Below are 25,649 nucleotides of genomic sequence, written 5' to 3'. Positions count from 1 at the left end.
AGAGATAATTTATGTGAATCTCCAAAGTCATTTTAATAGTACCTCTCATAAAAAATTAATCTGCAAAAGTTAGCAAGCATGACACAGAGGAGGAGAACCAGTGGACTGGATAGAAGTTGGCTGAGGGATGAAAGGGAAAGTTTACCAGGCACAGAAAATGAGGACTCTCCTTGCATTTTAAAATTGAATCTTCTGTTTTTATATCCAGCTCTAAAGACCTACATTACAAGCAAAAAGAAGTACAAAGACCTCCCTAAAAGCCTATGAAGCAACACGATTGTTACTTCAAACAGAACAAAACCAAACCCACATAAAATAAAGCAGAAAAAACCTCAACAAAACGCAACAACATTTATGGTTACATTTGTCACTCCAGAAGAGAGATTTCAAGGAGGGAGCAGAAACGTGTGTAATAGAGGCCATAAAGCAGGATTTTAAATTAACTGAGAATTCAGCCAACCTTGACAACTTAAACAGAAGGTACCAGGTCTGTCCTTTTCCTTCACTGGAGCTATGCTATTCAGTTTGCATTAGAATCGCAACCAATGTCAATGTCATTTTGGCAAAAAGGATAATAATAATTGTATTTATGATATATCCCTCCAGGGCAGCATGTGAGATCACTCAAGAAAGTTCAAATATACCATAATACATGAAAATATTTAATATATTTTAGACCTGTACTTACTATTTTTCAAGTCAGTGGAAAATTTGCAGCTACTGTAAAGCAATATAGCATTTTACCTTATGCCATTTCATTAAATAACTAAATAAACAAATATGTGGCTCAATAATATAACGAGGAGTAGCTAAGCACATTTGCTTACCTCCTTACACTGCAGCTACTTACTCTAAGGCCATCCTTCACCTTTATTATTCTCTCCCTGACTCAATTCTTGGGGCCTGGCTGCATGGTAGTAATTTGAACTTCAAGGTACCACGATGGAAAGAAATATTATAATGCCACAACGTGCCACTCTGCAGTGAGACCAGGGACACAGAGCGTGACAAATGACAGTGCAATTGGTGTGGAATGGTTGGGGAGCATTTGATACAGGATAGACTTAGAGCTGCTGTGGTGGCATCAGAGATCCTGTTGGCAGATTGTCCATCACTGCCCAGGCTGGGGGCTCAGCTGACAGCAGGAGTGCTGAACAATTGAGCTTTGCCTCTCACCTGGCAGAAAGCAGAGCTCGAACCAATGCCTTCCAACTGCCCTGGTCTAAGCCTGAAGCGAAAGGCTCTCAGTTTCCAAGGTGCCTTGTCACATGCAGAGTGTCCCCTCAACTCCTGCCGACTCCTTCCCCTCTCCTACAGCATTACCAAACAAGGGGGACACTCACAGGTCATCTCCACACACCTCAGCACAGGCTCAGGAATTTGCTAAGAACCTGAACACATCTACAGCTCAGAATGCTCCACAGACTCAGTCAGAGTTTGAATCCACATCAAGCAGACTTAAGTCAGAACTGGGTGACTTTAAGCCAAGGCACTTATGACTTGCACACTGAAGCACTCTGGGACCCTTTGTTTCAAGTCAGAATCTGCATCCCATTTTTTTAGAAACCTCTATGTGCCATGTGGTACAGGCATTCAGATTTGTTTGAGGTTTAGACAGCTAGCACTGGCCCATTAACTGTACACACCGAAGAGGTTTAAAAAATGATACATTATTGAGGACTTAGCAATAGTGGAAGCCACAGGGTAGCAGGTGAATCTTCTGGGGATGTCTCTCTTATCCTCCTTGCACAATGGACTCACAAACTCCTCTCACAGTACTTCATGTAAAACTCAGTGCCACCCAACCAAGAAGGCAAGGCTGCTGCTGCCCCCTTACACACTGAGACTCTTCAGCAGATGTTCACAACTCAAAGGGCAATAAGAGCTGCCAGGCTGCCATGGCAGGGACCTGCCTGTGTGGCAGAGGTTGGCACAGAATCCTTCACTGGTGTAGTCTGTACACTAACTGAACTGTGAATAGCTCTGGAAGACCCAAAAAAATCAAGGAAATGGTCAAAACATGGTGAAAAGCATTCTTGTTCAAACTGTTGATTCCAGCACTGAAAAAGCAGCTGTAGCTTTTATAAACATCAACATGAAGCTAGAATTTCCTTATAGTGATTACTTTCCCATCTGGAATGGTGAAAGAGTAATATATAAGGTATAATCCTGGATTTCGAAGAATTTTGAATGAAAAGGTAGAGAACTAAGCTCATGGCAATTTTAACACCCTCAGATTCTGCTAACTGTGAGGAGCTGTCCTGGGCAGACCACTGTGTTTGTTAATGTAAAAGTAGGCTAAGTTCTAAGCAAGGACAGAGGCCTCTCTTCTTTCTTACAAAACAAAACTCTAGATGAAAAACATGCCAGAATTCATGTACCACAGAAAAGAGAACAGACTTCTGGGTTTATAATCCTACTGCTTTTCTATGTCCAAAGCTGTGAACTAATTTATAGCCTCAGTTCACTTGTACTTGCTACTATGGCAAAACTTAAAGCCAATACAGCTGATACTTGGCTTTGCAGGAAGGGCTTTTCACTGACCTAAGTAAAAAGCCTTTTTCCTCTGTAACCGATACTATTATAGCTCTTATTTAATAATTAAACCTAGATTCCCCCTTCTTGCTGTTGTTGGGAACAATCAGATGCAATAGAAACAACAGGTGTTTTGTTCTTCCTGGGACTCTGACAAATTAGGGGTCAAATGAAGGAGTCCTCTATTTTCTTGTGTACCATAAAAATAAATAAACCTTGATCTGCAAAATCCAAAGCTGTATTATGTGCACTGCTTCAGATTGCAGCTGAATGGAGGCATTCTACTCTGGTCCTCTGGTCTTCAATTTCAGAATACAGTGCAGAGCAGAATAAAGCCACAGACTTGGAAAAGCTATTTATAGTGCACATGCCCCAAGGAGATATAGCTAATAACTAATTCATTTCACATCACACATTTGAATGCAATATGAAAACTTCCCAGTTTCTTATCAGCACAGGAGAAAAGACCCACTGTGGCTTTCTTTAAAATAATTAAGGATTCTTTACCAAAACATTTTAATCAAACTACATCGCCACAGCAGTTTTTTCTTCCCCTGCCTTATAGCTATTTTATTAAGAAGTCCACACCTGTTAAGATTTGATAAAAGCACTGATAAAAGTTTTGATAAAATGATGTTCATTTTCCTAGATAATACATTTGTTTATCAAATAGTTTTCTACAAACTAGATTAAAATCCAATATATTATTGGTCATATCAGTTGAAAACAAATGGAAAAATCTGCTGAACAATTCAGTGAGCTATGCAACTGTAATATCTGTATATGATAAGGTTTTGGGTTAGACTAGATTTTTGTTGAAAACAGTTCAGCTAAGTATTATTCCACAGACTAGACTGCTGAATATTTTATTACAAATGATAAAGAATTAAACAACACACAAGAAAAATAAGGATTTGTAGTACTTGAGAGACATCAATAAGCACACTGAGCTTCTGTTCCAGTGCAACTGCAGCAGAAACAAAGCAGCAAGCTGACAAAATGCTCAAGGCAATGATGGCTTTTCCCTTCTCCACACCCACAATTTGTGTTTTCTTTGGCTTTTCTTCCACATGCTGACACCAGGTGCTATAACAGCTTGACTCAAGGAGAGTGTCCTAAGAACAGTGTGGTTTCAGCCAGTTCTGGTGCCAAGATGGTATCAGAAATAAGCCAGCAGGGGAGGCTGCGAGGAGCCCCAGCTGGTGCTCCACAGGAGCCACTATTGCCATGGGACTCTGGTAACTCTAAGAGAAGAGTAAGGGCTCTTGGGAATAAAAAAAGTCCAAAAAAACCCCATCAACACCATAGACTATCCTATGGCTCAGACTTAGCAATGACCTACTACTTAACCTGGGCCTTCTGTTACATCTTAATTAAAAGGGAAATTTTTGTTAACAGGTTTTATGCTTAAATTAGAATGAATTGATATACAGAACAATGTGAATTAACTCCACCAATTTGTAATTCAGTGCCCCCAGGGCACCTAGTTTGTACTGAGTATCACGATAACATCCCAATTTTACTTTTACCACAGCATAAGCAGCATGAAAGTTATTTGCAACATAGGTTAAACAGAGGCTGTAACTAGATATTGTGAGCTTACATAGCCTTTTATTGATGTTGTAGGATCAGTCAAAATGCTGGCAAACAACAGTGAAGAATATATCCATAGACATCCTAATGATTTAAACATAACTGCCTTTCTGTTCAGCAATCTTTAACAGAAACAAAAGCAGTTACCTTGTACACAGAATGCTTGTTTGCAAATTTATTGGTCATGAAGGTCAATGGGTGAAACTTGAATAAACATATTCGAAATCTCTAATTAAATTTAACAGAAAGAATGCAGATCTCCTTCAATAATCCTTTTAGGGTTTGGGGTTTTTTCCCTTCAGCAGAATATTGTGATAGCATTAGAAAGTGCAGCTCAGTGACCCCTGACCACCCATTTCCAGAATGACACCTTTTATAGAAAGAATACACTACTTCATGTGTGTCCATCGATTTTATTTAGGAACTGGACAGAAGCTGACCTGAGGTTTTTTCAATTTTAGATTGAGAGAGGGCTTCTGGTTGGTTTTTGTTTTGGGGTTTTTTTTTGTTGTTGTTGCTCTGTCTTCACTTCTGTTGTTGGTTCATTTCACTATTTTTACTTTGTTACATGTTTATTGATCATATGCTTTAGTCTGAATCTCTGTAATATTCAGAAAAGAAATTTTTCCCCTTTGCAGAACAATCGAGCCACAATATATTAACTAGGATTACTGAAACAAACAAGATAAATTATACTGGCAAATATCAGACAAAAAAAAAGTTGAAAATGTATTTATAAGAGGACTTTAAAATAACTACTATGCAAAAGAGCATCAGCTGCTCAGTTACTTAGGTTTTAGTCTGTTTTATGAGCTATAGCATGTCCAGACTATCTGTGACACAAAAGATGCAAAGACTCTACTCAACTTCTGAAGGTAGTAATCAACCATGTTGCTTAGATTTCTAAATATATAAAGCTACTGAAACCAATTGCTACTTTCTAAATTTTGCTCACACAGTATTTAAAACTTTGAAGAGCACAAGTGCTACCTAGTCATCATATTAATTCTTTAATCATGACTTCTCCCATCGAGTAAGGGGCAGATAACTTTTTTATATGCCAATATTTATATGAATCTTTATTAATTGCGGCCCCAATGTAAACTCCCTAGTGGCTTGATTACATCAACAGGTGAAGAAATAAAATCCAACAGAAAAAAATCCACTAAAATAATATACTATAATACAATATAATATAATACTGTATTGTATATAAGCTTTTCTGTGTTTTCTTCAAAGGTCAGAATTATCTACCTTCCCCAGGAAATTCCAAGTGTTTCACTTTTAACTTTTAAAACAAAGGAGCAGTTGCAAAGTGTGTAAATTGCCAGAAATGTGAAATCATTAATTATCAAACGTAAATTTTAATGGCAAAAACCATAGCACTACGTATCAAGGATATGATATGACAGCATATCAGGTTTTTGGAATCCTTAAATGTATAGTATAACACTGTTCAAACCAGCACCTTCTCTGGAACAGAGGCAAGTGAAAACATCTCTTTGAAAGAGCACAAAGAGAAGCCTAAGCAGTGATCTCTTCCTGAAGTGTATTTATAACCACTGCCCTGCAGGAGAATGTGGTTACTGATCATCCTGTCTCCTGATGATGTACCAATACAGGGTGCTGATGTGCCAGTACATCACCTTGTCAGAAGGAACTCGAGCAGCATTAAATAGCAGCACAGTGAGCACAGGCTCAGGGATGTTACAGTGCTGAGTGAACATAAAAGTTCCCATCAGTGTGCTGCTGCTGCTAAAAAAAACAGAACTGAGCTGCTATCCATGATTGTTCTGCTTCCAGATGGGCATGCAGGGAGAGAAAATGAACCACTACAGAAGCTAACACCATGAAACACTGTATTATGTCCACTGCTAGAATAGAGCAAGGCAGAATGACGACAACAAAAATTTCTCTGTTTAACATTCTAAGGTCTCTCTAAGCGTGTGTTTAGTACATTAGCACAACCAATCCTCCCACAAATCAACTCAGAACTTTCTTCCAATGGACACCTGAAATCTGCATCCTCTCCTACTTGCTTCCTATGATATTTATACACACTGAAGAACTGGAGCTAATAACGTGATCTGTACATCATCACATTTTAACTCCTGCTAGTATCCAGCTGGAGCATCTTGAGTTTCATCTTAAAAACTTTAATTATATATAAAGACCTTTCAAACAAAGGGAAATCTTACGGATCAAGCTCTGAAAACAATCACAGAAGAAGCTCACTTGCCATTGATACTTTTCAAGATACTTTTCTATAATTAATTCATTGTGTGACTACTAAGCTAATGTAAAATCAGTCTGTGATGATACAGCCAACTGCAAAAGCAGATGACAAAAAACATGAGCAAATTTCCAACTTTTCACTGCTTAACTTCATTAAACATCTTTCTCATTTAACAGTAGCAGTGTCCCTGGGTGATATTTCCAATGTAGTACCCACTTTTTCTCTTGAGAAGGAACCTTTCTTAAGGCCTTTTCTGTTCTGAAATTATTTTATTGGCAGTAAGAAATTTCCTAAGGATTGCAAAAAAAAACCCAGAAACACTATATTTTATAACTTAAACCCACTGTAAAATAACATCAGAAGTTTCTAGAACTAAGAAAATTAATTTACCTCACATTCTAATGGAAAGTGTCCCTGCCCATGGAAACAGGGTTGGAACTAGATGATATTTAGGGTCCCTTCCAACCCAAACCATTCTGTGACTCTATGATGCGAATGCTTGGACCTGCCCAGATGTTGAATACATAAATATAAAATAGGTATAAAGACTTATCACAAAAACCTGGCAGTGAACAAGAAAAGGAAGCATTTGACACAGACCACTACAGCCAGCTGCATAGCATAGACTGCACCAAAACACAGCAAAAAAAGATCTACTTATCTTCCTGTTCCACTAATGACACACATAGAAAATTTACCAATTATCTGTGTGCCACAGGTGAGACCTGTTGCTGCCAGTTGAAAAGACAGACATATTCTTCAACTATTTCCTGCGTTGTATAAATTAAGCAGGAGAACAACTGATATCTTTCATTAACCTCTCAGCAAGTAAATATACTTCAAAAACATTAGAGTAAAAAAAAAATTGTCTATAGACCAATTCTGCAAGGCTGAACACCAGTGACACCCATTCTTTAAATCTAATATTCTTTTGCCAGACAACAGGAAACAGATGTTATGCAGCAAATTCCAAGACATACATAACTCACAAATTGAGTGTGACCTTTCATTGTGGTCAGCTGATGGTTTAGTCTGGGTTGGCACAGGATCTCCCTCAGCAAGACATGGACATTCACAGGGGGCCAAATGCACCAGCCAACCTGAGCAACTATGCACTGAGAAACCAGATTCTCTCTCAAGTAGTTAGTGCACTAGGAAGGAGCCACTGGAAGTATGTCTCCTCTGGGCACAGCACCAAAATAAGGATAAATCTCAGCATTTGAAGTTGGAGGCAGTGAACAGCTGCAGCCCAGCAAGTGCCACAAAGGAACCAAGCAGATACACACAGAAAGCATCCCCCTGTCTTTGGGCAAAAGAAAAGACAGCTTTGAAGTCTCCCAACTCAATATCTAAGCTTTGTAAAAATCAAAATTGTAATAGTCTGTGTAATTGGATTGATATTCAACCAATGTCGTGTTCAGATAAGACATTTAAAAAGCCCCACATAATCAGTCTTAATTTTTGCATGTTATGCATGATCCAAGCAGAGCAATATACTCTACTGGATACCAAAGTCTTAAAATGTGAACTAACAGTAGCACTCCAAAAACATCTTTAAATTGGTAACATTCTGTATTATGAAAGTTATGTCCTGTAGCTCAGGAAAGACACAGGTAGGAGTGAGAATACTTTCCCATCTAAAACAAAAAAGCAAAGAGAAGTTCTGACCTCAGAAAGCAGCCAGTTGGCACTGAGATTGCTTGCATATTCCAAAAGCTAGCTGAGATACCAGAGCAGATATAGAAACCTAATTATTAACTATCTTTTAGAATTTTTTTATCTATTTTTTCCTTTGGATAATACAGCTGCTATTTTACACAGTCTCTTCATTTTATGACTGCTGAGCATTCAAAGTAAAATAATAGTATGTGTCAGAACAGAAGTGGAGTTTTGATTTTTCACTTTTTTTTTCTTTTCCATGGGTAGTAAAACCAAATAAAGCTGTGTTGCCAACAATCCCATTGTCTGCCACTGAAGGCAAGTTTGTGACTCTCAGGAGAGGCTAAGTTTCTCACCAAGCTGCAGACTTGTAAGGAGCTGTCAACATCAAATGCCAGAGTCAGGCCAGAAGTCTCTTTTAATGATTTTTTTTTGAGAGCACTAGTAAAAAGATAGTCCACAGGAATGGGGACAAATTGTACTGTCACAACTACCCAAAAAGCAACAGAATCAAGAGTCAAATGACATCAAAAACGGTTAGTATACATGACTGTACCTTGGTCTATCATTTGGAAGATATAATTTATCAGTGCAAGCAGTGCAGCTTGTCTACTATATTTAGGGCTAAACCCAGATGGATTCAGTCAAGGAAATCTGAGGATTCTAGATGCCACCAGAGTCGCCTTGCGCACAAGCTTCCTTATAGCTTTCCCTAAAAAACAAAGAAATTCAAGACAAAAATGGTGAAAATTTTCCTCATCTAAGGATAATTTTTCAAGCAGGAACAAAACTGCTGACCCTGTAAGCAAGCAAGCACCTTGTTCTCCCAATCACTTTCAATAATAGAAAAATACTTCCTCAGTGGACATTTCCAGACTTACAAACGTGACTTACAAGCTGCAGCCCAGATCTTTCCAGCTCCTGTATTCACTTACATCAGTGAAATTAGCTGAGACTCAAGAGGGTTTCCTCTCTCATACTCAGAACCCCAGAGAAGTAGAAACTAACTTTAGAATTACCAGCCTAATCTAAGTCACTGAAATAATTAAGTACCTTGAAAATTCCTTAATGTGAAATCCACTGTATAGCTGCTGAAGGGATTCAACTCAGATTAATCAATTTACCCTCCATCAACAACAGTTCAACAGAATGCCTGCTGAAGCAGTTTGAAGAAGCATTAGCTGCTTCAGCCACTAAAATTTAAAATGGAGCCCACAAAATCACTCTATAGGATCTAGAGAACAGGTGCTCTTTCCCTTTTAAAGGTAGTATCTTCCTAATTGAGAAAGAAAAAAGTGATAAGGAAAAGAAAATCACACAAGCATAAAAATAAAATGCTCTATTTCATAGAAATAAACTGTATTTCCATCAACTGAATATAAGGAGAGGAAATAAGGAACTGGATTTTATATTAATATTGGTATTCGAACCAAAGCAGTCCGAAGTATCAGCCTCATTCCAGGTCTGTATAACATCAAAGAGAAAAACCTTATGGACCCATGAAGAAACATCTTCTCCATTTTAATTTGCTTCTTTCATTTTTCAAAAGCCTTTCTTTTCTAGGAGTTCTATCAGAAAGGAAATACATGCAAGCACTGAGTAGGAAAAAAAGAATATCTATTATACATTCCAGCATGATTTCAATGCTTATTTACACATGCTTATATTTAAATTTGCAGAGCTTTGAAATTCAGAAAGATGAAGTGCTGTATCAAAGCAGTTCTTTTTATTAAGGCATTTGTCATTATGTGAATCTAGTCCAGACAGCAGCAATCCATTCAAGTTAGTTACTCAGGTGTGTATTTGCATGCCCCATACTCTCTCATGAGATTTTTCTTTTCTACTTATATTTGCACTATTAAAAGCAGTACTTTTAATAAGTAGTGAATCTGAATCAAGGCCAGAGCATTTTTTTGGGTGGAAATTCTTTTGGTGGAAATGAGGCAGGCTAAAATGCCATCATGACTTCTGGCCATTTGAATGTATCTTGCAACTTAGCATACAGTCTTTTAAAGTAAGTTAAAAAACACTTTAAAATAAGTTAATAAATTTAACTTTAAAGTAAGTAAATAAACAATAAAAAGCTCATACAACAATAAAAATCTCAAGTGAAAACATCAGAAGATAAAATATCAGTGAACTCTGTCATTAAAATCACATTTGTAAAAAGAGGGCGTGCTTAAAAACCATCTTCTGGATGTATGGCTTTCCTGTACTTCTGCATCCAGGGGCAACAAACACATGTGAACCACATGGGTTAAATTTCACCATCCAAACCCATAAACTCAAAATATTTCCTGATCCACCCAGACCTTTCTAGGATTTTTGCTTCACTGAAAAGTGTAGGAGATTGTCCCATGAACATTTTTTTAAAGCATATACTTGACATAAGGAAAAATTAATAATTGACTAAAAAGACTCTAGCCTGTTTAGCTAAACAGTGAATGGAGAACATTCCATGTTCTATTTATTAGGACAGAGGAATCCCAGTGCAATAAATTAATACTTACTCCTTATTATAGGCAAAGAAGAGTTTTACTGTTCCTTTTAGTTTGCTGTGCAATCATTGGTTTAAGCTTTGCTGTTTTTCAGTCTGCTTTGGTTTTGCTTTGGGGTTTTTTTGGTACTATCTCAGAAGCTGGATTTCTCATTGTTTGTTGAGCTGATGCAAATCTTCATCTTGATCTCTTGAAAAGTCATGTACCACATGCTTAGGAACCTGTGTTTCCTGTACATCACAGCTTCACTATTCTGCTTTACCATTCTGGTGGCCACACAATTAGGTTTACCTGGGTGTCCAGTGAGACTGAGGAGTTCAAACACTGAAACTGAGCTATTACAGGTGTCTAAAAGCTCATGGTCTCTACCAGCATCATTTAAAGCCACTCCAAGATTCAACTTCCTCACCTAGTTACTATTCTTAGTCAAACCCCTGATAACTAGGAGGTGGTTTTGTTCACTGAGAGCAGAGACATCGTTATTCACTGCATTTTAGACCACAGTGGGACATTATTACCTGGACACAGAAAAAGAAGGGGTAGCACATAAGGCTTGGGGACAGCAAACAAAAGGTCTCATGACACTTCTGGAAGGAAAAGGTAAAGGTTCTTCAGAATATCCTGCTATCCACAGGGAAAGGACTGTCCCCTCTATTGTACAGAGCATGAAAACCATTCCTAGAGGAAATCCTTTCTCTGTCTAGTTATTTCCAAATTCAAATATGTTTCCACATGCTTATCAGGTGTACTGTCTACATCTTGATGGACTTCTAGTATGCAGCACCATCTTCTACAAATGTCATTTCTAAACTGAAATCTGTAAGATTCATTTTTTATATAGGCATGAGGTCAGCAGCAAGTTGCTTCGTATAAAACAAGCTCTGTATTTTATTTGTCTTGCTGATACAGTAGCAGACTGGGTGGGTAGAGCTACCTTGCCTTCAAGCCAAGAAGCTTAAAACCTTCAGAAGACCAGCAAAAGGCTGCCCTCCTTATTTTTGAATAGTTCCTCTATCAGAATATACCTCTATCTTGTCTTTCTTTTATCCTTGTGGCACTGCCAGCTACATGTCAGCATCATTAGAACTTTAAAATTCTTATAGATAATCTAGCAGTTGTCCCGGGTTTTCTGATTAGCCAAACAGCAACACTAACATTGAATAGACAGCAGTCTGGTAATTGTCTACGAGCAAATAACACTCTGTCAGAAAAATACTACCATTTAGTAACACAATGAAAAACAATCAAACATGGATACAGCATTTAAAAACCTAATAATTTTTTAGCTAGGAATTACTGATACCTTTGGGTGACAAAACAATATAGAGAAATTAATTCAGTAATTTAATTTTTACCATCATCCTGGAAAAGAACTAGTGCCATTTACCACCATTACCAGCATTTAGTTACAAAGCACAATATATACCATAAACATAGACTGTGATATTTTCTTGAAACTCAGATTCTGCCATTTTCCCAACCTCTTCAGATTCTTCAAGCCAAAAATACCTGCTCTTTTGATACAGCTCTAGCCTTTGTGACCAATTTCTTATTCTGGGCTGAATCATTACAAAAGCCAGACGATTGGTTAAAAATAAAAAAAGAATGCTGAATACCATAGCAACTGGCTTGCAGCCTTGCTAACATGCAGGAAGGATTTTTTACTTGAACAAGAGCTACAAGGAAAAACACCAGGCCAAAATCAGATCTGGCATAATATCAACAACGCAACAGAAATACAGAAGTTACTTAACTCCTCCCCAGTCTCTTCCCTGTAATACCTTTTGTGCAGCAGTGAATCTTCAGGTTCTCATTAAAATACAGTTCAGAGAACAAATTCAAATGTGTGCCATGGTATTGATTCTACATATACATAAAAGCATAGCAGAATCTCTGCCAAAACAAATAGGATTAAATGTTGAAAAATCAAGTAATGGAAGCAGAACAGTAATAGAGCTTGATATTAATAGTCATACACTCCATAACTAAAAGGATTAAAAGTTTCTAAAGAAACATTTCTAAATACAGAGCCATAACTCTACGTTACCCAATTTAGGGATCACTTTTGGGAACATATCAAAGTCGTCAATGTCATTACCCTCTAAGAATTGCATCCAATCTATAAGGAATACATTTGAAGCAGCATATTGCTCTGGAATTACTGCAAGAGTCTGTGTTCAGAGCAAGGTTTTGGCAGGGTGTGGACTCTGTGAGAAGAGACCAGAAGCTGTCCCACTGCTGGCCCAAGCTGAGCCCACAAGTGATGCTGATGGCACCTCTGTGATGACATATTTAGGAAAGGGTAAAAAACGTGCTCAGCAGCTATGAGAGAGAAATGAAAAAACGTGAGAGAACCAGTCCTGCAGATGCCAAGGTGAGTGAAGAACGAAGGGGCAAATGTTCTGCAGGCACCAGAGCAGAACTTCCACTGCAGCCAATAGAGAAGTCCATGGCAATACAGGTTGTGCTCCTGCAGCCAATGGAGGACCACAGTGAGCAATTACCCACCCTGCAGGACATGGAGAACACCAAACCAGAGCATGAGGAGATGCTCTGAAGGAAACTGCAGCCCATGGAGAGCCCAGGCTGGAGCAGGCTCCTGACAGCACCCATGGCCCATGCAGGAAGCCCACACAGAAGCAGGTTTTCAGGCAAGAACTGCAGCCTGTAGGAGCAGCACATTCCTGATGGACTGTACCCCATGGAAAGGATTCATACTGAAGCTGTGGAGAAGGACCCATGTTGGAAAAGTCCATGTATGATTGTATTCCTTGAGTGGGACACCATGCTGGAGAAGGAGCAGCAGGGATAAATTATTATAGACTGAGAGCAACTCATTCCCCCTGCTCTGTTCAGGAGTGGCAGGAGGTGCCAGAAAAGTTAGGAAGGAAAGAGTGAAGTTGAGTCTAGGAAAAGAGGGGAGTGAGGGGAAGGTGGTTTTAGGTTTGATTGATTTTTTTTGTTTTTGGTCACTGACTTTCTATATTTTTAATTAGCAATAAATGAATCTTTCTTGAGTCTAATCTATTTTGCCTGTGACAGTAATTGCTGAATGATGTCCTCTCCTTATCCCTTCATCTTACTTTCTTCCCTGCACTGCTGAAGAGGGGGAAATGAGAGAGCAGCTTGCTGGGCACCTGGCAGCCAGCCAAGGTCACCCCACTACAGAATTCTTGTATTTGGGGAAAAGCATAAATTTCTCCTCAGCAACTTAAGCTATGAAGGCTTTGCTTTGAAGTAGAGGTACCCATCTGTTCTAGGTCAGCTGTGATAGGGATTTACTGCATTGCACAGTGAAGAATCACAGCCCTGTCTCTTTTTCAACCATATTTAGGGTGGCTTTACTCGGGAGACTCTATTTGCCTGCATCAAACTCACTGAGTTTGGCATTACAGACCAGGGGAAATGTCAGCTCTGTTCCTCTTTGTGCATCATTCAAGAGATATTCAAAACCTCCTATGAAGTATTATCAAGTGAAGAAGACAAGATACAATCCCCACAGCACAGCTAGCCAAACTGCTTTTAATATTTGGGCTAATTTTTAAACCAAGTCATAGTTAAGTCTATAACTCCACAGTATCAAATTGATTTACTTGGTCTAGAAGCATAATTTCTGACCTTTTACTGGTATTAAGGAATGTTACAAGCCACACACACCTGTGAAAATCCATGTACTTTTTTGCAATTAAAGTGAGGGCAAGAGCCTTACTTTGGGTTCCTGAAAATAGTGGCCTTGTTTTCTATTAAGGAAATAATGAACCATGGGGCATTACATTTGTTAATATGTTTTCTGTATCTGACAATGGCAAAAAAATTATTAAGGTCTTTTGGCCCCCAAACTCACACAGTCTTACAGGAACCTTATGTTCCCAAGAAACTCCTAAATCAGAGATGACAGACCTCAAATTAACAGAATATACTTTGGTTTTGGGAGGTGATTCCATCATACTGGTAAATTGTTTGACATGTTCTGTGCATGTTGAAAATAGGCACATTTCTGTTTTTTCTCAGATCTCTGATGTATCATAATTCAGACATGAAATCAGCCTAATTTTAACCATACATCTGTGCTTGATCTGTACATATCTCAAGATATGTCTGCATTTATACTATATATATACACAGGATGAATACAGGCTTTGTTAAACACTATCTCAGAAAGTATGCATACCCTTTATGTTCCAAAAGATACTTGCTTTATTTCAAAGTCACACTTTTATTTACTTCACATTCCATAAAACAGTGCAAAAATGGGTAATTTGGCTCCACAAACAGCAGATGTCAAAATTAGAAATAAAGAAAAGCAGGACAAAGAGAGTCCAACAAATTTAGCAAAGCTACAGTGAAAGTTTTAGTTGCCCTTGATTTTAAAACATGCAAGTTTCCAATACTTCCCTTGCTCATCAGACAAGAATGCTTGATGGGTTGATCAGAGTGTGACCACTCTTACCCGTTTCTCATACTTTCAGAACAGCATTTTATGATTAGCTTCTTTTGATTTACCTTTGTTTTGTTTACAAGGGATGAAACAAGGAATTTTTTTTTCACTTGAGCTGCTATCTAGGAATTCACAGCACCTGCTTTCTGAAAACATATGATGTGGTACTCTGTGGTCACTATTACTCATGCAAGCACAGTTTGTCCAAAAATAACTATACAGAAATGTATGCTGGAAATACTGACATGCTCCTGGAATTATGACCCTAGCACATGCAAGATCAGATTTTGTCCTCATGCCAGTAATTCTATTCAACTTATGTCAATAACAATCTATTCAGTCCCCCAAAACCATAAATCTTCTCTGAAGAGTTTACCATCTTAAGTCAGAATCCAAAGAATACAGAGGACAAGCCAGAAAAATGGCTACTCATTCTACGTACTTAAATGTACATACTCACTCTTGCCTATATAAATTAGAAAAATGTGGATGAAAGGCAGTAACTTATTATAAACAAAAAAGGTTAAACTCAGGGAAAGACTGGGATACAAAACTGTCAGTGACCTCAGCTCTGAAACAATTCCTCCATGCTCAAACTGGCATGAAATCCATGACAAAGGTGCAGCAGAGATCCAGTGACTGAAGCACACATGGTGAGGTGTAAACTAGTGCTCGAGAGTAACCATTGTAACAATGGTTCCAGCTGTTTCCCAGCCTTTGGGAGAGGGCAACACAAATGCTCAGAATGTCGAAGAAAATGCTGACATTGTTACCCTTCATTTGCCTAGCAGAAAGGCATCATTTGAGCCTAAATACTTACATTGTTCTTATTACAATTTATTATGACAAAATTATTATTATGACAAAATAGTTATTTAATAGTAACATCAGAAATTTTAAAACTAATTTGAACCACCAGTATCTTTATTAAAAAAAAAAACCAAAAACTGTTTAGGAATATATATGCATGTTAGCCCAACTCATGAGCATCTGGAAGCAACTCATTCATGTGAGGAAAACTCAGTGGTAACACTGTGGAAACTGCTCCTCCTGCTAAACAGTACTGCTGGTACATCTAGGACCCAGGAAACATTACAAAAGTATTAAAACACAAAAGAAGGCATCTTAGCACCAGCACAGTACACTCAGAAAAAAAATAACCTTCACTATTACAATTCAGTTACAGGAAAACATCTAAACCATTAAACAGATGTGCAGCACACAGAGTTTTATGTTATTACAACCTTTTAATGTAGAGCCTCATTCTTTCCCATAACTTAGATTCCCGTAATATTTAGATTTCTGACTTCAACAGTGAGTTGACCTAGGCAGTTCAAGGTGTTCTGCAAACTAAAGATCTTTGCTTGGTTAGTCTCAGAAGAAACTGTGTTAAACCAGGAATTTAAAACAGACAGGCCTATCCAAACACCTTGTCAAAGATCCCCTGCATTGTGCACAAAATCAGCAGCCTGTAGAAATCTGTAATATTACTCTCTCTGAGAAGTTCTTCAGCCCACTATGAAAATTATAAACCACAGCAATTATGTGAGCTTATTTGAGAAATTTGTAGAGTTTGTACCTAAATAAGAACAAAGACTCTTTATTTATATCAGTGAAAAGTGTCCATCTACACATGGGTCACTCGTATAGAAGACAGAGTTAGTATCATTTCATTCAGTTTTCTGAAGTCCAGTTAAAAAATACAAATGTAACAGTGTGTGCAATACAGTTAGTGTGCAAGACACAAAAAAAGGAGAAACCAAGAAAGAGAAAAAAGACTTCACTTTTATTGTAGGTATTTAGGGTTTGTATTATCTCTGGGACATCTCAGACTCTAAATAACAACATTAAGAATATGGACTGTCTACATGTACCACTTCCTCTAAGACACAGCTGTTTTGAAAAATTTTTATTCACTGCTTGTAAAATGACAAAATACAATCAATGAACTGTACACATCTTTATCACATCTGCTTTTTGTAAATTCCAAGGTCCATTGTCATAAGGGATTGTAACTAGTCATTTTGGGACAAAACCAAAAATAAGTGATAGGCATCCCTACCTCCCAGTCCATCTCCAGAATCAACCTCATAGATGCTCTCCCCTTCCATATTGTCTTTAGGTTGCAGCAGAAGGCAGGATCTTCTTCAAGTGATTGAAGAATCACGCTCCAGAAGGAAGCTCAATCCACCCACTCTGCAGCCAGCAGGTGATATCTTTCAAATAAAAACATAAAAACAAAGCTATTGAGCCAGCTCTGGTATACAACAGATTAATTTAATTTCTTTTAATTTCTCCCTTAAACCCTCAGCTTTTCCAGACTGTGTTACTTAGTTGTACATCCAACATTGCAGCTCCTTATATCAACACAGTCTCTTCAGTGGGTATCTGAGCTCCTTTTCCCTCGTAAATGCAATGGTGATTCACAGCTCAAACCCTCCACCCAATACAATGAGGTTACATCAGTCCAGATTCCAGGACCCTGTTAAGGTGGGAAACATCAGCACAGATCCATGCTCATCCATATGGCCTGACAGGACAAGGAGCAGTATGCTATATATCCACATGATTAGCTCTTCTCTGGCACACTGTGAGTGCTGTGAAACCAAATTACTTGCAGTTTGCAAACAACTATACACACTGAAAAAACACACATCATGTGGGTTCACCTTCTCACAATTCTTAGGGTTATTTTAAGTTTAGGTAGAGAGAGAGCATCTTAGTTTAGCAATGGATTTGATTTGCAGATGAGTATAAAGAAGTGTAAAGATGGGTGTGGACTAAAGAACAAACCCACCTCAGAGTTTATTTAAGAGAAGGATAATAAGGGAGCAAAATTTCTTTTCCTTAAATTGAGCCTAAATAGCTGATTGTTTTGCTGTTACTGTCCTGTGTGGCTGGTTTTTACCAGCACCTTCTCTTTCTGAAGAGAAATAACTGTCAATTAATTAAAAGAAGTACTAATGAGTCAGGAAATATCCTCACATTAGTGCATTTGAGAGACAAAAAGAGACAAAAGGCAATCAGAGAAGCATGGAGTTATTTGATTAGTTTAGCAGCAAGTGGAGAACTGTCATGTGTCAGATGCTCATGATCTAGAGGGCAAAGTAAGAATGAGCTCCAGCACTCAGATGAGTGTAAGATTTGCAGTATGATTATTTATTTTAAAATAAAGGAAAACAGAAAACAAAAGGCGTCCATAAAGAACTCTCTGCCACAAATGAACTAGGACAGGCCAAGAACAGAAAACACAATGAGAGAACAATGAAGTACATGAATGATGTGATACATAAAACTGTTCAGGTATCATTAGTAACTTTGAGCTAGTAATGAAGCAATGTATTAGCTGTTTCCTTGCCAGTTTCAAATGAGCAAATAACAACTAATTTCTATTTGCAAGTCTCTGGCCTTCTCTGCTGTTTTTCCATGTCACCAGGGAAGCATTCAAATTGTCCCATGTGACTGTGCCTTATTGAAGGTGTGGAAAAGGGAAAAAAATTTTGTATTAACATTAAGTGCCCTGCATTCAGTATGAATTCCCTTCTTCAACTTCCTATCAACAAGAAAGCAATAAATGCTATAAACAAATCTGTATTCAGACATCAAGTAAACGAAAATCACTAGTTCAAGTATTATGTCATTTTATTGATAAAAAGAAGAGCATACCTAGAAGTCTCACACCAGACGATCTCTATTTCTTCAGCTTCTTCAAGCATCTCTCTCAGCCTCTGCATGTTTTAGTTGATTTTCCGCTGGTTGAGCCAGTGTAGGTGTATGCCATGGAACAGAACATGCATGGCACTGTAAAATGCTGAGCAGAATTCCAGTGCAGTGAAAATGGTAGTACAGCCATCTAATGCTGCTGATGCCTCTTCTTAAACTTGAATCAGCAATTCAAGATGTTCTTCTAAATCCGCATGCATGTTTTTCAGAGGATGTGCTACTGCAGTTTGCCAAAGAGTGAAGACTCAGAAAGGATCCATGATAATGCTGATTTTTAGTGATGAAGTATCCATTGCAAAAATTTTAGTTTGGTTAAAAAAAAAAAAATCCATGCACTTAATTTTAAAAAATGAAAATACTTATCACATAAATAAATGGAAAAAAACACAGTAATAGTATCAAGCTCTGGCTGTGTATTTACGCCTGAAATATGTATGCCTCAAATGCTGATTTAGGATACTCAGAAGAACATTAACAATCATAGTTCCTGTTCATAAAAGCAAATGCCCTCAAGCAATGACTATTGGATTCCCATGATCAAAGTTCTGCTGTCAATGTCACAGGATTTAGCACTACTTTTACTAGACAAGCAGGTCAGATGAACAATTAACCATAATTTTAAAAAGTCAATCACAGCCCTTCAAATGTAAGAACTCTTCCTGCAAGCTTGCTTTTGGAAAGGTCATCTTATTCTGCTCAGATCTGGGGGTTTATGATGAATTCTACAGTCCTCCTGCATAGTAATACAGAAACATGTTTGTATAAAGTAAATGACCAAAGGATATTGTGCACTGACTAGAAACTAAATATTACATTTTTACCTGGGCCTTATGCCTGCATACGTGGAGAAAAAATATTTTGTGTTCAGAATAAATGCCTATTTCTACATCTACTTAGACACCACCGTTGCACAGCATGATGTGTTCACTTATCTGTAAACAAAAATGGGTGTCTTTATGAAAAATCCATCAAGTGTCTCATTTTGTCTTATATTCATTAACTAAATGAAGTCTGCATGCCTTTATCAAAACCTGTAGGTGTAGAAAGTACTAAATTTCAAGACAGTTAATGCATAAAGGCTGATTACTAAAATTAAGTAACAGCATTGAAAAATACAAGCATTTCAGTGCAAGATTACCAAGACAGTAAGTGGAACCAAAGTCTTTACTGTACAGTTAGAAAATTACTATTATTGTTCTTATGGAAAACTGAGATTAAAAGAAGATAAACAGAAGAAAGCTTGCTTTTAAATTATTTATTATTTTATATACATTACATTGTGAAACAAATTAATTGTTCTTTATTACATGCTTGCTGTCTCTTCCCACTTGGCATCTGTACCAATATTGCTTTTAATAGCATTTCACTCACAGCTGAACCTTTGGGGAGTGGGGGGGAGGCACTGTTAGTAGATACAAACCCCCCTATTGTTCTGTTCTCTGGCTATGAAAACTTTTAATTAAAAACTTGAAGCAAAATGATGCAACAGTTCTGAAATCTAGAGCTGCTCAAATGTAATCACAGCAATGGAGTAACCACAGAGGTGGAATTCATAGTAAAGAACTGCTTCACGCTTGGCTGTGTGTTTACCCCTTATACACCACAGAGAAAATCCTGAAATGTTTCAAAGTCAGCCCTTTCACAAAGGAAAAATTCCACAGCAGAGAAGCAGAGAAGGATGTGGTATGAGTAAAGTTGTTTTAAAACAGAATACAGCAACAAGCTTGATACTTTTTAAATTACGGAGCATTTGAAACCTACATTACAAGACTCCTTTGGTGAGATGGTTTCATTGTTTGGAAGCTTCTTGATTATCTTGCTCATTCAAATCTTTTCTCCCTACAAACATCATACAGTACATCCCATTTTCCACCATTGAAAGAAAGAATAAAGCCACATGTGACCAAACCATCCCTTGGTGCTGTCATCTGGTCCTTGATGAAACTGCTGTCATGAGAGGAAAAAACCCAATGAACATATTTACTTAAGTCTTAGGGAAGATGTTTCTAGTGTTGAGGGAACAGGACACAGAAGGAGGCTCAGGAAGAGTCTCAGCAAGACCAGTTGTTCACAACTTCTGCCTGAGTGTAGTTCACAGAACCATCCATGTCAGAGCAAGGCAGCAAGTGGTGGAAAGTCAGGAATGCATAACTAGTTGCATGAGTTATATTTTTCCTCTCAGAGTGGTTAAAAGAGCCTCACCGATGTTTTAACCCATGCCAAGGAGTTATGTTCCCAAGCAGATGTGCGGATGAAAGAGCAATAGATAATTGCTGTCATTAGTCGCCTTCTTCAGACCAGAGCCTGGCTCCAAGTGCTGTACAGTGGGTGCACAGAAATTACATATGCATCCAAGAAAGCCCAATCAAATGTAAATGACTGCAGTCCCTTGATCTTTCTGAAATGATGTGGTTCGCCCTCCGGCTGCAGATATTGGATTTTGCAGCATTAATCCCCATTAATATAACGTAATACAACCACTGGAGTATATGTACATTTTGATAACAACATATGAAGGACAAATTGTGTTATAAAAATCCAAGTATGATAAGAATATGTATATTCTCACACTTTAAACCTTCAGGGAACTTGACAGGTTTAACTCATCAATTAAAGTCATAAAGACCACAGTTTTCTAGATTTCACATCAAGTGCTGAGGTAACAAACATGCCAGAATTAAAATGCAAAGGGGAGACTTGTGGTTAGCACAGTTTTTCCCATGGGAAGTTTTTTTGTGTTTTTGTAAATAAAGATAAAGTTTGGATGTTTTGGAACAGTGTCCCAGAACTTAGACAATGCAAGCCTGGCCAATCAGGCCTGGGGGAAGGCTTCTGACTGACCAATCTGGGTGACTTTTGAGAACTCTATAAATGTGATGAAATCAAAACAATAAAGGTCATTCCTTCTTGCCACTGAGAACCGATGCATTCATTACTCTGCTAGCTGCTCAACAGCGACAGAGACTCAAGTCACAGAATCTTTGAATGGTATGGATTGGAAGAGACCTTGAAGATCATCTAGTTCCAACCACTTGCCATGGCCAGGGACACCTTCCACTAGACCAGGCTGCTCAGGGGTCTTTGAATGCTTCCAGGGATGAGGCAACCACAACTTCTAGGTACAACCTGCTTAAGTGTCTCACAACCCCTGCATAGAATAATTCCTTCCTAATATTCAATCTAAACCTTCCCTCTTTCGTTTTAAGGCCATTACCCCTTGTCCTGTCAATATGTACCCTTGCTAGAAGTCCCTCCCCAGCTCCCTTTCAGGCCCCTTCAGGTACTGGAAGGACACAACGAGGTCACACCAGAGCCTTCTTTTTTCCAGCCTGAACAACCTCAATCTTCTCAGACATTTTTCCACAGGAGAGGTGCTCCAGCCCTCTGATCATCTTTGGGTGCCTAAGATACCTAGCACACTTCTCTGCTAACACAAAGACCCCAGCAGTCTCAAACACATGTTGTAGGTGCACTTTTGCAAACAAAATCATCCACAACAGATTCCTACATAAGCCCAAACCTCTAGGCTGCAGATAGACAGATGTTCCTCACATTCACACTGTCAACTCCTGCCCATAAACCTCGGATGGTGGTGCCATATCTGCTTCTGAAAAGATTCTGCTTCTCAAAGTTTACCATCAAATGGATCTGCAATGAATTATCAGTGATCTCTCTTTAGTAGTCTTGTGTCTCTGCAGGCAGCCAACCTCACACAAGTCCTGCTAAGCTAGTTATTTTTGCTTTCTCTTCATTTCACTCATTTGTCCTAGGAATTTATTCAAAGTTAATGAATGAGTCCAAAATTCTTCATACATATTTCAGTGTTTTTCAAAAAAGAAATCTACGTTTTAGAAATGGGCATAAATCTTGTATTCAGTCAGGCATGACCATGCTTGAGTTGTCCTGCAGTGATACACTAACAACAAGCCCTCCTGACTACCAGACCTGATAATCGTAATTCCTTCCTAACAAGGCTTTTGGTGAGACAGTTTTATTATCCAGAGGAAGTCTGAGTTGAATAGATTCACCATATTCCACCACAAAGGTGCTTTTTTTTTTTTTTGAGGTATCTCCATATGGAAATCTCAATTCAGTCAAAAAGGAAGTTTGTTATAGACATGGTAATTTTAACAACTGACAAAAACCTCACTTTTCAATACATTAAAATCAGCTGCCACTCAAAATTTTGCAAAATGAGGTCAAGTGCTAACAAAATGATTTGCTGGGAAGAGCCATGAAAGGACATCTGTGCATTCTAATCCTGCAAAATATAGTTCAGGAAGGGGATAAAAATCATTACCAACAGATGAATTTCACAACTTCATTTCTCCAAAATATCCATCTGAACTGGAAAGTGGAGTGATTTCTGAGGTACTTCATTTCCATACACATTTTCCTTAATAAAGTTTATATTTCAAATCCCTACCTGTTTTACTCACCAAACTGTTTTACTGCTCCCATCACACAGTACTTTGCTTTCCAAGTGCTTTTATTTACATACATATTGTGACCACTGTGAGAAAGTTATTTAATGCACTAATATGCAAAAGGGCTGGCAATTCAGCCATTGTTTTAGCAGAACAGAGTACCACAAAACCTTTGGCACACTTCTCCCTTGTGGGCCAGTGCTACAGGTGCACTGTGCACTGCAAAACAACAATTCCCATCAAGCTAACACAATATTCTCTTTTATCTTGGAAAAATAATCTTGCAATTTGGTTCCTATGCTAATAGCAGAAACAGTAACTATGAAATGTGCAGAAACAGTAGAGGCCAACCTAGAATTTTTTAAAGCTACCTGATGATGTTGATAGTGATCTAAAAACATGCACTACATATTATGGTTTCTGTTCTATGCATACTAATTCAATAACAGAGGAAAGGGTATAATACAGAAATATTTTCTTTACAGATGTATCTAAGAAGCCAATTTCTCCAACCTGAGATTTGTTATGTGGTCAGTAAGAATCCGTGTATTGCTGCAAAGATTCATCAAAAAGTGAATTTGACATTTACACAAATTGATTTTTGCATAGTTAAGCTCTACTACTGTTATCAACACAAAGCACACCTTGAAAGCAAAACCCATGGCAACCCACAAAGAACACCATAAAAACCCCCAGAACAGACCTCCTTGATGAAGTGAATTTTCAGTTCAGTCTAAATGTAGTCTTCAGTTTAAAAAGATCATGTGTCTCACATTAGAGACAGTGCTATTAAAACGGTAGGAATTTTCTCTTTCTAGAAGGACTGACTGTTTCCAAAGAAGAGAAGCTACATTTAATTTTGAAACCCACATTCCTATTGCAATTGGCTATGGCTCTAGAAGCATATAGTGAAAAACATGAATTAAAAAAATTAATTCATAGCAAGAAAGAACAAGTGAAATAAAAAACCCACTGTCTTTATTACTAACCTAGTTTTACTTTGTAGTTTGCAGCCCAAAACCAATTTGCTTTTCTTAAGCTTAAGCTGAAAGTATAAATGAAGCATGCAATACATACAGAGTGTTTTCTCATTTGCTTTAACATTAATTTTCAAGACAACGCTGAAAAGCCGAATTTATGCCCAGCTGTAGTTTTTATAACCAACCAAGAGAAATTTAGTTTGTATGCTAGAGCAACTGTGGAAATCAATTCTTAATCTATGACCTTGCTTACCACAGCTTGAAGCCTTGCAATAAATAAATGCCTTGAGCCACACATGAGAAACATTTGGTGAATCAGAGACAAATAACACAAATCTATATGAGTATATATAGTATTAGAAAGGTCACATAAAATACAATATAGGCTTTTTTCTTGCTCTAACATAATAATGCTTGAAAGACAGGACCTGGTAATTGCCTGCATTAATATCCAGGTGGTGAACAGTCACGAGTACCTATTTTCTTTTCAAATTACAGTGTTCATCCTTTTAGAGGACTTCTTGTCTTTTTTTTAGTGTGGAAAATTCTAGAATGCTTAGAAATCTCTGAAAAATATCTATTTTCTTTGTCCAGGCATATGCAAAGTCTTTCTCTAAAGCACATTTAAGCTTCCTTGTGAAAATTGTGCAGTATTTCATCACTAACAACAAGAAAACAAATGCCAGAGCTCATGTGTTAACCTGCACTTAGTCACAATTGCCCTCTTTTATAAGCTGAATCTCTCAAATCCTCACCCCATATGTCATTATTTATTTCCCACTGGAGTACAAGCTAAAAGAAAAAAGATCCTATAGTAATGTCTCCTTAACAATATTTCACAATTAAAATTCACCAAAAAATCCTGTAAACAAACCTGTACCTCCTTAAAAACACGCCTTCCATTCTTGATACATTTGATTGACTGTAGATTTAAAAATCAAGTAGTACAACATAGCACTAGTTCAGCTCATTTCCCTCTCCTGATTGTCTCCTTCCTGAAACACTGAAATTCAAATGTGACTGTGACTGACACTCCTTTTGAGATTAGCATGGCATTATTAGTTTGCACAGCAGGTGACCAAAGTAACTGCTGGAAAGGTTTTCCTTATTTTAACCCTAAAGGATGTAATCTAATATGAAAAGAAAGAATTTGGAGACTCGCAATTACCCTTGAATTGGAATTGCACAAAGAAACCAAAGCAGAAAGAAGACTTCTTTAAGTAAGAGTTGCAGTCAAGGTAGATCATTAGGTCCTTTCTAATGTTACATTTTCACAGATCCTGTAACACTTGATATTCAGAAGAAATGCAAGACTTACACTGAAATTATCAGGCTCATCCTACTTAGCTCTATCTGTGAGCATAGGCACACCCAACCAACATCCACAAAACAACTCAGGAGACTTCTGAACTTCTGTCCTCAATGTATGGATTGATTCCAGTCTAAGGGCAACTTTTACAAAAATGATGCCGAGTAATTGTTGGTCAGAACTGATGCCTGGAAATAGAGAAGCTTTCTGGAGGAACACAATTGTTTTCATACTGAAAAATAAGCTGTGTT

At 37.8% G+C, this 25,649-nt stretch overlaps 1 protein-coding gene across 6 annotated transcripts in view; it reads right to left on the bottom strand.

Moving 5' to 3' along the window:
• Nucleotides 1-25,649, bottom strand: part of PPP2R2C (protein phosphatase 2 regulatory subunit Bgamma) — a 194,479-nt gene that overhangs the window by 76,706 nt on the left and 92,124 nt on the right. Inside the window, exons 1-2 of one of the 6 annotated variants that reach the window (XM_085059765.1) lie at nucleotides 18,626-18,948; nucleotides 17,022-17,175 (exon numbers count right to left, since the gene is read on the bottom strand). The exons of 3 other annotated variants lie outside the window; for them this stretch is intronic. In XM_085059765.1, coding sequence (XP_084915891.1) covers nucleotides 17,022-17,070 — 49 coding nt within the window. In that variant the 5' untranslated portion in view covers nucleotides 17,071-17,175; nucleotides 18,626-18,948. Of the gene's footprint in view, nucleotides 1-8,579; nucleotides 8,736-17,021; nucleotides 17,176-18,625; nucleotides 18,949-25,649 lie in introns of those variants that run through there. 2 more of the 6 variants (XM_085059767.1, XM_085059768.1) reach the window with 2 other exon arrangements.

Source organism: Lichenostomus cassidix, chromosome 4, assembly GCF_008360975.1.
Source record: "Lichenostomus cassidix isolate B80296 chromosome 4, HeHo_3.0, whole genome shotgun sequence".
Classification (NCBI taxonomy): Eukaryota; Metazoa; Chordata; class Aves; order Passeriformes; family Meliphagidae; genus Lichenostomus; species Lichenostomus cassidix.
This window is presented reverse-complemented; position numbering and strand designations above follow the sequence as displayed.